Source organism: Pleurodeles waltl, chromosome 10, assembly GCF_031143425.1.
Source record: "Pleurodeles waltl isolate 20211129_DDA chromosome 10, aPleWal1.hap1.20221129, whole genome shotgun sequence".
NCBI lineage: Eukaryota > Metazoa > Chordata > Amphibia > Caudata > Salamandridae > Pleurodeles > Pleurodeles waltl.
Genome location: NC_090449.1, coordinates 1,041,412,060 through 1,041,425,194, shown reverse-complemented (window position 1 = coordinate 1,041,425,194; position 13,135 = coordinate 1,041,412,060). Strand labels below are relative to the sequence as shown.

General features: G+C 44.3%; 1 protein-coding gene across 1 annotated transcript in view; it reads right to left on the bottom strand.

The window, feature by feature from the left end:
- Positions 1–5,753: 5,753 nt before the first annotated feature.
- NEK10 (NIMA related kinase 10) overlaps positions 5,754–13,135 on the bottom strand; it is a 681,202-nt gene continuing 673,820 nt past the window's right edge. Inside the window, exon 37 of the mRNA XM_069212020.1 lies at positions 5,754–9,399. Within this exon, the coding sequence (XP_069068121.1) occupies positions 9,351–9,399 (49 nt within the window). The 3' untranslated portion in view covers positions 5,754–9,350. The remainder of the gene's footprint in view (positions 9,400–13,135) is intronic.

The following is a 13,135-nucleotide window of genomic DNA, read 5'->3' as shown; positions in this document are numbered from 1 at the left end:
CATCATCTATTAACTAGTCAGTTTACCATTACCTTTTGAAAGCACTGCCGTGTGGGGTACAAGTATGGAGTCACCACTGCTCAAATAAATTGAATTTACCAACCCCTTACCAGAACCAGGACTTTGAACTACTGCATATTAGACAACTCAGTGACTTTATACTCTTTAAGATTGAGTTTTGTGTTTGATCCCTGCATGAAACAACTACTAACCTGTAACTCAATTGAGCTGCTGTGGAGTTCACCATTCCCCACTTCTTCAGCTGATCTGTTCACACAATACACAGAAGACTGCACTGGCAGTAAAGCAAGAGGAATGGGATTGGGGATGAGAGGAAGACTGATTGCACTGTACCTAATACTGACTACCTCTATCAGTGTGGTAATCTGGACATTGCCATGCATGATGCAGCTTTCCTAAATAGTGGTAGAACACAGGACTGAGGTAAGGTTAGTGCTACAGACAAATGCAAACTGCGCACTGCACAACAATATCATACAAACAAATCATACACATCCAGTATCTTGCCAATCTGTCACAGACAAAATGTTGAATGCTCTGTTTAGGACAGCATTAGGGTGGATGCTCCAAGAATAATAATTTATTGCAAAGTGACTGGTGAGGACTAGGCTGTTCTTTCATATCTGACCATCTTTCTTACTTGCCCCTGCATAGCAACACTTGTTGTATCCACAACTTATCAAATGACTATGAAGTGCAGAAAGTATACTGTTCACCTGCATATGAAACTTTAATGCTCTCTAATTGTAGTTCAGTGTATTTTGCCTGTGTGTCTTGCATGTACATACTCTTCTTGGTTTTGTGCTATTCTCAATTATCTTTTTGGTTTTCCTAGCATCTTATATGGTTTCTTGAATGGTATATAGGTGCAGCAAAATGGAGACTTGTAGATCAGGAGCAAGCGAACAAAAGTTCAAGCAGGCCAGAGTCCATATGTAGTAACAATTCACTGGAGGTGAAAATGGAGGAAGAGCATCCATCCATCCACCTACACAGGAAGTGACATTACTGTATTTCCTATTATCCATTGCACAGTCCACATTCCGCCGTCACTGGATTTCCTATCCTCCATCTGCACAGGAAGTGACATCCCTGGTTTTCCTGTCAAAACCGTCTTTAAAAAAAGAAACCAACTAAACAGGAAGTGGCATTACTGGATTCCCCACTATCAATCTGCACAGGAAGTGACATCACAGTTTTTTCTGCTAAAAGTGTTTTTAAAAGACCAAGCCAAGCAAGAGGACTAATTTCCAACATCCATCTACACAGGATGTGAAATCACTGGATTTCCCATCATCCATCTGCAAAGAAAGTGTCATCACTCCTCCCCCACTCAGGACCTACTTATTGGTGGCTACAGCACAGACGGGCAGTTCATACATGTGGCTGGCGTGCCACAGGCTAGCCCAGCTCTAGGAACCCTGGTGCCCCCGTCTGCATCCCCTGCAGCTACAATGATGCGACCCTCCGTGCCCTTGCCCAGCCACTGCTCCACTCGATGCTGCCTTGCCACACCACACAACACTGGGGAGTGTTCTCATGCACTTCCTGCAAGTTTTTATGCACTTACCCATACCAACCCCCACACCTGCACAGACTGCACCCAACATGTCACTCTCTCGCACTCAGACAGTCCTAAAACCATTACAACACTCCACACTAGCATGCAGGCATGCATGCTCTTCAACATCCGCTCACTTATCAAACCTGCCACAGAAATCTGGGACATGCTGCACAACAATGGCCAGGATCTACTTTTCCTCACTGAAACCTGTCTGAACCCTGCATCCGCACCTGACATCACCAAAGCCTTTCCCCACCCCCCTCAGCTACAAGAAAACATACAAGACAGACTTTACAAGCCAGGAGGCCGAATCGCCATCATCCACAAGAACACCATTAGCTACACCATCTCCACAAGCATGTAAATTGCCATCATAAAACACCTCTCGTTCAAACTCCACATCACAGCCAACTTTACCCTAAGTGGCACTCTCATTACAGACCACCGGGACCGTGCACAACCTTCACCGACACCATCACAGACTTTGTTGCACCACTCGCCCTTGGCACTAGCAATAACATCCTATTCAGAGACCTGAATGAGACACTGCTCATTTTCTCCCTCATGCCCAGTATTCAGATCAAGTTAAATGCCTGCATGACTGAAATCTCCAACTGGATAAAGTCAAAGCTGTCTAATGCTGAACGTCGACAAAATCGAAATTGTGATCTTTAGGAAGAGCACCTCACCGTGGTACTCCACCTGGTGACCAACAAAGCAAGGACTGACACCTACTTCCACCCCATGCCAAAAACCTTGGGATCATCATCATCAAAAGCAAACTCAATCTGATCGCTGAAATAAAGGCTACCACTGCATCTTGCTTCCATACTCTGAAGATGCTGAGAAAGATTTTGAAATGGCTGTAAATCAGCACCCGAAAAACCGTCACTCATGTGCTTTGGAAAGCAAACTGTACTACGGGAACACCCTCTATGCCAGGATCAACAAAAAAACTTATCAGAAGGCTGCAGACTATTCAGAATTCAGTGGCTAGAATCATTCTCACCCTTCCATGCCATACTCACATCACCACACCTGAAAGAGCTTCACTGGCTCCACATACACAAACGAGCACAATACCATCTCCTCACCTATACCTTCAGTGCACTACATAAAACTGTCCAGCATACCTCAACAATGGCATCTGCTTTACCAAACCTTCCAGATACCTCTGCTCGTCCGCACTCCCACTTACATACCTTCCACACATAGGAAAAAAGAGATGCAGCTGTAAAGCTTTCTCTTACATCGGTCCTAAAGCATGGAACGATCTGCCACTACACATAAGAACCTCCTGCTCACTACTTGAATTCTGCAAGAAGCTGAAGACCTGGCTTTTCAATTAGTCCAACTAGGCCTTAGGTTTGGCTAGGCCATGATAAGCTCCCAGGTAATTGTGTGCTCTACAAATATGCACAACATAAAAGAGGCTTCCTCTTGTGTTGGAAACAGAAAAACAAGCATCCGACCATGTCTTTAGTGCAGTTTAAATACAACCACACCCAAGATGGCCACTAGATCTCACAGGTCTTGTGAAACTGCAGGATAGGGCCTGTGAGGTAAGAGGTGGAGTGAGGAACGGAATGGTTGCTCGAGTGTATTGATAACCGGTACCAGGTGAGGGAGTTGCTGCCAATAAGGAGCAGTTGTTAGGATCAAAAGGAACACAGCATGGCCTAGACAGAACACTTAGGACTATTAGGGGCTGGGGCAGGGAATCTGTCCTGAAAAGGACTGCAGCCAAGACAGTCCATAGCACTGCAGCACTTTCCCAGACTCACTGTGACTTTTCAGTGCTATGCTTTTCTTCCATGGAAATAAAGACACACAAGCACATGGGTATTTACCTTACTTTCTGGATTACTGATAAGACACAGCCAAAAACAATACCCAGAAGATATTGTCCCAGGATGACTTAGACTCTGATATGTCAGTGAAACCCTGTAATCAAATTCTGAGGTTCCCTTAGAGACCTGACGGTGTTAAGATGCCCTACCATTGGAAGCCTGTGGGTTATACAGATGGCAACAGCATACAAATCTCACTTACTCAATGGAGAGTCAGTAGCTTAAACAGAGTACTCAGCTATCCAGTTAGAATGCAATAAAACACTGTTGGCTAAAAGACAGTACACAACAGGTATTTCCCCGTAACCACCATCTGTCCCAGGACTGAGAGGATCAGCGTCACAGATACCAACAGGTATTTGATATGTAAATGCCCAAATCACCTCAATCTCCAGGTAGAATCTATTAGCCACTTTGAAGTCACAGATCGAGCACACTTTCAGTACTCAACTCACCATAACTGGCTGGGCCTTAATAAAAGATTACATTGAGTATCTATAAAGTGCAAATTACTATCAAGAGTCTCTTCTGCTTCAGACATCCAAAACACCAAACACTGCTTACAGATCATCTAGACCCAGATGCCCAGCACCTTCCTAAACCTCAACTCAACCAAGGTAGAATTCCTGTAAGACCAATAAACAAAATACCTTACAAACCTGGCTCAATGGCATGTACCTTCACGGCTTCCAAACCCCAGCTTTCACGGAATGCCAAGTCACTTGGATTCACGCTGGACCCCAACCTCACCCTCAAGGAACATAAGTGCCAAAAAAAAAAAAAAAGATCATCTGGTACGAGCTTTCCCTTCTAAGGAAAGTCAAGCCATTTCTTCCAGAAAGTGAATTTAGACCTGCTGTTCAAGCTACTCTTGAATCTGGTAGTGGTGATGCCCTACTCAGTGGCCTGACAGACTCCAAACTGGCACCCTTTAGAGGCTTTCTTCAAGACGCAGCACATCTCAGCCAGAGCCTGAAGAAATAAGATCATCTCTTCCCTATCCTGATGAAACTCCATTGACTTCCCTTGACAGCCTACATACCTTCAAAACCAGCTGTACCATTTATGACTCTATCGCAACCAGCACCCTCACTTATCTTGCAGACAAGAAGACTCCCTCTGGCAGCTCTTGGCACAGTCTCAGAGAGGACACCAACAGACTGCAAAGTAAGAAGTTTAAAAATGAAAAAACAAGCCAGCAGGCCTTTTCCATCTATGCATCCAGGATCAGGAACAACAATCCTGTATCAAACATGACCATTGAGGCATATGTTGGTGCTGATTAATGTATGTTTATTGTATCCAACTAAATGTATCAACCGCAGGATAATGAAGGCCGAATAAACCCACTGTGATTATAACCATAAGTACCATATCTGAAACCTTGGTGTTATCCTTGAAGCTTATCTGTTGTTTGAACCCAACAGAAACACACAAGTTATGACAGCTTTCTGTCCCTTCTGTCAGAACAATGGAATCATTCCTTTTCTAGTCCCCATGCAAGTGATTGGGCTTATTCTTCAGGCAGTAAATTTCCACTTGGTCTATAGCAACAGTGTCTACCTACTTCTCCAGGCCAAGACTTCTCAGGAACTACGGAGTGCAAAACTATGTAGCCCAACCCATCTCCGGTGTGGGACACTTTGACCAATTCAGCCAATCCAATAGGACTGTGTTGTGACAGTGAAATAACATTCCAGCTTGAAAACCTTTTGTTTAGTGAACAAGGCAGCAAACTAAACTTAACTAGGTATCCTGCACAGTGAACTGCATGCCTATTACATCTCTGGTCTTCCACCCACAAGACACTGACCTGGCAACCTAAAGCTATCAATGAATTGGGTGACGACTGAAGGTGTGTCTCTATAAAACTTCTTTCTCCAGGGCAGGCGCTGTGTACCAGACCTCTGTAAATTTTAGAAAGGGGTGAAGATCTACATTTACTGATGATATAGAAAATATTGTAAGTTTCTTGATCTTAGAACTCTTAACCATAGTCTTGTCTTTAAATAGGGCCCTTCCATAAACATGACTTCTGGTTTTAGCCCTAACCTCTCCTCGGATAATCCCAATAGACTGCTGATGTCATCTTTAGACATTTTTAAAGCAAGACAATGGGATTCAGATTCTCTCAGTCCTCCAAACAAAGTTGTGAAACTCACTCTCACCATCAATTTACTTTACTTTGAATCATCTAACATTGTACAAAGGAAAACCCGGCCCTCAACCCATTATCCTCCCCTGAAGCCACAATAATGCCATGCCTACCGTACAAAACAATTCACACTTAGAAGCAACAAAGGCTATGCAGCTTTTGTAATGTGTTGTAACTCAGGTTTATTGTTTAAACGCATCACAAGCAGTTTCATTTCAGAGTGTATAATACTTGCTTATTATACACAATAGATCAATAAAGCAAGCTCTTCGGTGTTGAAAGTCAGTCTTCATGGTGAGGTCTCCACATGTCATTGCATTCTAAAAATGCTCAGAAGAATCCTTGGACCAGGATGAAACACATCCTCAGGGGACAGCTCAGCTGCATGAAGGTAATGTCAGCATGTTGTTTAGCAGCAAAGCTTCAAAGTGCATAACAGATATCTGTTCCCACAAATATATATGTATATGTATATATATGAAAATGTATGTACATCATTTACTATTTTCATCCTTCACTTAAGATGGTCATATATGCTCCAAATTGTAATTGTAAATACTTTAATGCAGACTATGTGACAACTCCTTCCAACTGTTACAAATTATGACATTTAGTTTTGGAAATAGCAACTAAGATACATTTGGAAACAATGGTCTAGCTTTATGTTCCTAAAATGTTTCCTAATACCGTCACATCTTAATGCTCCTGAACAATCAAGAGGATTTTTTCAATAAACCATTTTTATCCCTAAAGTGCAGTTTGTAGGTTACCCTAAGACTCGGAATATGTCACCTTGCTGTCACCACAGTCCATCAATTCCATGGGGAGGTCGCAATCCCATTCAGGATGTTACGTAAATTATGATGACTAGTGTCCGTGTACAGTAATATTATATGCAGTTAAGTTAAATGATTGCACTTGGATCCATGTGCAATATCATTGGAAAGGAGCAGGTTTGGTGGAGGCAAAAATATCAATGGGTCTAAGTGGAAGAAAGTAATAGGAAAATTATGTGATTGATTACATGATGCTTCCAATCATGTTGCTCACGTCTACCAAGGAGGCTCACTATTTGTGGATTGGGCAAAAGTAATATATCAGTTGTACCTATAGAAATCCTTTATCATTTCAGACTGCAAGCTAACTTTGTCAAAGATAGTTTAGAGATTGATGAACATGAATGCACTCTGGTTAATTTTATCTATTTCATCCAGAATGGACATGCGGGTGCACCCTTTAGAGAGAAAAAGACAGAATAAGAGAGAGAAAGAGAGTCCCAGAGGAAAAGACTTGACCAGGAATAGATTTGTAACATTGATCTTCTCAAAGGGTTTGATCTTCCTTTAGATCACTAACTTGTTTGGTCCCCTGATGCTAAATAGATGCTCCATCACCAAATATCCCCACAAAGGGCCACCAAGGACTATATGGCCACTTCATAGCTACCAAATGCCACATGTACAACTTTGTCAATAATCCTGACTTCCAAAATCCACTGCTGAGGTTGTTACAGCATAGCTGACAAATAAAACAATACAAGTGTCACAAAAACTCATGCAAGCGCCTGGGATTTCCAAACTTTGTGAATAATTAAGCAAACAAGTGAATTTCTTCAATTTAAGTCTGTATAAGGAGCTGTTACCACTCATGTTCCATTTTTAATATAGATTAACAATGCGTTGATCATTTAAGAACTAACACGTTGAAGGCAATTAGGATATGTCCCAAATCTGAAAGGAAGCTTAAGCGCAGAGATTAAAAGTATGGTAGAACTGCCCCGGCCAGTCATTGCCACCGAGCTCATTACATGGGATTGCCAGTGCTTTGAAGGAACATGCTCTTCTCCAAGACTGTAAAGAGCACGTCCAAAATCCACTCTGCAAGAGGATGCTCAGCGCCCATAGGAGGAGGCTGCACAACACATCCCTGTAAAACAAAAAATCTCACAAAAGAAGGCATCCAAGTACTATAGAAATGGGGTGTCCATTTCAACTCTCTTAACTTTAATCGTGGGAAAAAGTGTTAATCTATGACAGGTTTTCACTTGCCCTGTTGAAACCCGGTTCAGAGGATCTCAAAATATTTGTACAAATCAGACTTTAGGTTTAGAGGGTAAACAGGATATGACAGGTCACAGGTCCTCTTGGAGAAGTCCGGTCCAGTATATACATTTTTCAGAGGTAAACACAATGCCTACTGGTTTTCTATCCAATCTGACTGGTAAAAAAAAATCTATTCACAGCATTAAGGTGAACTGGAACAGGCTTTGTATCTAACACTACCAAGCTGATGAATGTTCTCAATGCACTACGGAGTGCAATCAGTTCAGAGATAAACTGCCCATCAGTGAAGACGTATTTGTAAACACATACACGCCTATCAAACCTCTGTCGGCTGATCCATAAATTGAAAACAGCACAGCCAAGAAAACGTGTTTCATAAAACACAAAAACAAAGTTTTCTTGGGAAGGCTAGACTCCACTGATTTCTTCAAAACCAAGAAACTTCAAGAATCCTAAGGGATGCTCCTTACCTGAAAAATGTGAATGCCTTTGCAGAAGAATGTGTAGCCCATGAACAAGAAGTACCTGCCAAACTGTAGGCGAAGATAAGCAATGACAAATGAAAAAAAATACAAACCACAAGTAGAAAAAAGTATTAGAAAAGCAAAGGAAAAAATATATAATTATGCAGCATAAACTGCAATAGTAGTTGTATAACTTAACATATCCATGGAATAAGAATTGTCTGATCACCCGTGAAACTGGAAGTCATGTTGTGACATATAATACTTTTCTTCAATAAACAACATTTCACGATCCCATCAACAAGTAGGAAACCTCTGATGAGGTGAAGTGAGTAAATGATCTCCGTATGTTAGTCCTGCGACAGCAAACTATTTGAAACCTGCTAAAGGGTGCCGACCACACTTGAGTAAAACAGTTTGAAATAAAAGCCTCTTTCTGGTAAACAGATGGAACCATGGCGAGGAAAGTAACTTTGTGTTTTTTATTTGTTGCCATATATCCTTTTTTTGCCTGGTAACCCTACATACATATTTATATATAGTACACTATGTAGAAAAGACAATCTTAAATGTTTTCTCTTGTCTCAAAATAAACCGTAATAGTCTATCGGCATTATTTAAGCTTTGGAGGACAGGGCCTGCAGTGCAGACATGGCAGATGTCCGTTCCAACCTATTACAAGTACATTACACTGTAATGCAGCACCTGTAATATGACATCTGCCATGTGTCTGACGGAGTACCCTATGTGCCAAACTCGGAATAATGCCCAATGTTACCAACTCATTTATCTTTTAATGGTGAGTTAGATCATTTATCTATTTTGTTCTAGCTCATGCATCCATTTACTTTTCTCTCCAGAAAACACACTCTGACACAGATAATACTGAAAATCCTAAAACCAGCGGCTTTAGCAAACCTGAGTAGAAAAAGACATCTTAAAAGGGAGTAGGGGACTAGGCCGTGGTGCGGTACAACCTCTAACAGTGCAGCTGAACACATCAGGGGCACACTGCTTTCCCACCATAGTGCCAGCATTCCCAGAGAACTTTCTGATCTGCAGACAGAGGTTTCTGCATGGCAGGTCCACACCATGGATATTGTCTCAGAAGACAGCTTCTTGTCACGCCTAACTTTTGAGCAGTGTTTCCCTTTTGGCGATTAACATCATTGCTTAGAGCGGCAGTTTTGCAATATCTCTGTAACAGAGTCTCTTGGTCGTCCCCCAGAGCCATCATGGTCTGCTGGGCCAGTTCTTGCTTCCCCAAGGATAGGCATGGTACCTATGAAAAGAAGTGATACACAGTGATGTGAAACCAGTATTCTGCTATTGACACGTACAACATTCAATATTACTAGGTATGAAGACATTTCAATGTCCTCTGTCATGGGACAACCTTTATTCAAGATGAGTCTACACCATTCCTTTTCACCCACTCTGGCCAAGGACTGTCCGAAGCCTACCTAGAAAAAAAGTTTTTTATAACATGGTATTTTTTTTATAAATAGTGTGAAATAGGAAATTGCTGAGTAATCATGAGGTATGTTTGTTTCAAACTTTAAATCTATAAAAAACAATAACAATACTTTCATTTGATCAGTAGTAGAGTCAAGTCTGGTTCTTAAATGACATCCCACCAGTTTGTTGTACAAAGACTTCAATATATGTGTTGCTCCTCCCTGTAGAATCCATCCACCAGTAATCTTTTAGTGAAGGATTACCTGTCTTGTCTGTAACCTCTCTGATCCTTGCCTTTTCTTCATGCTTCTTTTTCCATGGATCATCCCGTATGAGGTACTGTTAAATGGCTAACAATGTCCTCCTGCCCACATCAGACTGATGACAAGTGTGAGCCTCAGCCAGGTTGGTCTACTCGTCAACACATGTCCATGTTTACCAAGTACCTCGAGCTGAGTATTTCGGACCCTGGACACACATCCTAGTTATTCAGCCAGATCATCAATATTTAACCCCTCCCATTCTTACATGAGCCACCATCTTTGCTGTACGCATACCGGTGCATTGCTATGCCAATCTCAAGATAGTCATTTACATTTCTTTGCAGCAACCACAAGTAACCAGGAGTTAGAAATCTTAACCACTCAACCTATGGACTACAGGACAAACACTGATCTCTGTACGGTGACTACCCTCATCAGGGAACTTACTACTACTTCCCAGGGAGATCTTACTGTGCATAATTCAGAATTATGAGTTTAGAGGAACAGGTCCTCTGAAAGGCTTTCAAACTCATTTTTAAGGGTCAAAGAAGTTATAGTTGCCCTTCTGTGGTGTGCACCTATTCAGCCTATCTCCAAACCAGTAACCAGGTCTCTGTGAGTTCCGTGCTCACAAGGACACCAGCATATGATATCAAGGTTACTACTGAACCTAAACTAATGCGTGTTTAGGGTCCAATCTACTCAGCGTGGGGGCGTGGCCAAGATGGCGGAGAGAGCAGACATGTAAAGCGCTGTTCCGCCGCTGCCCGTTCGCTCACCATGGTAATCCTGATAAAGGTTGAGGCGGAATAGTGTAAAGCTGTCATAGAGGTGCTTCCCCATCGATAGGTGAATGGTGGGGGAGCTTTGTAGCAGAATTACCTAATGACGGCGTGATTGCAAGGGCCACGGCCTGTCGAGTGGCATGGCAGAGCCTGGAGAGCTGCAAGAGTCCAGGGGCGCCTGACGGAGGTGAACACTGGGACCGGTGATGCCCTGCTGACCCCTCCACCTGGCCCCCTCCCGGCCGAGCAAGCTGGTCAGCAGGGATGCTGCATCGGACATCGGAGGCGGCCGGTTACGAGGAGAGCCTGCCTGGGGCGGGCACCGGGCTGGGGACGAGCCCTGGGGATCGTGGAGCAAGGCGAGGCCTGAAATATCCTGAGGGCCGGGTGACAGTGGCCCCCCCCCCATCTTCCCCACCCTGCAGACGACCAGCCGGCAGAGGAGCCCTGGAGCTGAGGTGGACGGCGGTTGTACGCCGGTGCACGGTGCTGAGATGGGGCTTGGGGAGGAGTGGAGGGCCAGGGCGCACCATGGGCCAGAGAGACGTATGGAGGGGCTGTGTGCGCGATGGGCCGGCCTGCCTGGCTCCCCCCACTCGAAGAGGGGGAGCAACTAATCCACCGGCCTGCCTGAGGCCCATCTAGCATCAACCACAGTGGGAGCCTGGCAATCGCCACACGTAAAGGGCATAAAAGGGAGGAAGAGGGGACCACAGGGAAGCCCACCCCCCCCCCACACAGCCGTGGAGGCGAAGCAGGCCTGGCGCCGAGAGCTTGCAGATATTGTGGCCTTTGGAAAGAGAGGTTTGGCCAACCCTACTTCCCGAAGAGGGAGCCCGATAGAGCTTGAAGAGAACAATGAAGATGCATTGAGTAATGTAACGACACAGTCTGACCCTTCAGACCTGTCAGATTCCGAGTTGGAGCTACCCGTAGTCACGCCCAGGACGGCAGATGACTTCCTCTGAGGGCGGCAGCCAAGAGGACTACAAATGTGCCACAAATGGTAAACATGGGAGCAGAGGAAACTAGGGCAATGAGGCTGCAAGCTTGGCGTCAGAACCGGAGGAGAAACAGGATGGGCCACAACCAAGGGAGAACAAGCCCCGATTACTAGAGTCACCATAAAAGACGCTATGCCATTCCTGGGCGGCCAAAATCCTGCCCCGACGGTTGGTGTAACGGGCCGCACCGGCACATGGTGCCCACCACCCCTCAACCGGAGATGTAGAAGATACCATACCCTTGGTGTCGGAGTTTGCAGTTTGGACAGGGAAGGTTTACCGACCAGTCCTGGGGAATGGGAGTTGGGTTGTTAGATTGTTAGATTGTTAGAGTTGCGGGGTGCCTGCGTTACGCCCCTGTATGTCCCATGTTTATGGGGTTTTGGCTAATTAAGGTTGCTTGCGCCTTCATCGAATGTTGTTCTCTCATTCTCGTGAATGGTTCACAATGTTCTGCTCTAGTCGCCGGCATGTCATTGTCGACAATGGCGCAATCGCAGTTTCAGCGCTGCTGGGCAGGGATTTGTCTAGCCTGGTGTGATAGCAACACATGTCTAGCAACAAAAGCAAGAATCACATTGCGAGAGATATACTCCAGGTGGCTCACACCAGGCCAGCCACTTCTCCTGTTGATAACAGCATGGCCAGGATGTGCCTGAAGATGTCTACCACAAAGAAATGAAACCCCCCACCACTCCAGCAAGCCAGAGCTGGAGGAAGTGGCGGATGCAGGAGCCCCGAGAGATCTCTTTAATTTGTACCATTTGTTATTGTGGCTCTGCGGTGCACCGAGCTATTGGAAATATGCTTGTTTGTGGGAGGGAAATGCAATAAAGGACAGCACACTGCATGTGTTAGCTTAAATCATGAGACGCTGGGAAAGCAGACAGCACAACACCAGGCAGCAAAGAATGATTATGGAAACGGACATTTTACACGAGGGAACCCGGAGAAATTTGGATTGATGAGGTCTGAGATGCAGAAGCTGAATGGGACACAAATCCATTCCTAAAGCATATGGCAGGTCCAAACAGAAATGTAGAGACAGCTAACCTAGAAAAAATATTAATGTAGGAGTAAGTGTTCAGGCTAAAAGCATGGGATCTTCATGAAACATGATAGTTTGTCTCCAGGTTTAGTGATCCAGCCTCACGCAGTCAGTGCAGGGATGGCGGCGGGGCAGGGAATGGCATTAGGCATCAACAAACGTTTGCTGACAAATCACAAAGACTGTCTTTTTTCCCAATATAACAGGTACAGTAAGTTACCAGATGACTCCTTGTCATCAGAAATGTCACACTTCACTCCAATTGTTTTTTTTTTTTTTTACACACAGACGTAATCTAGAACTTTACTCCAGTTGACTCAATTGCGATGTAGCACGAATGTAACTCTCGGAAGGAAGTGGGTTGTTAACTGAATGCCCACGACTGGGCCATAGTTCCCTGGGTGAAGTGGAGTCACCTTGTAATCTCACAATATGTGTAAAGCTCCCTAGCCTCCCGTGA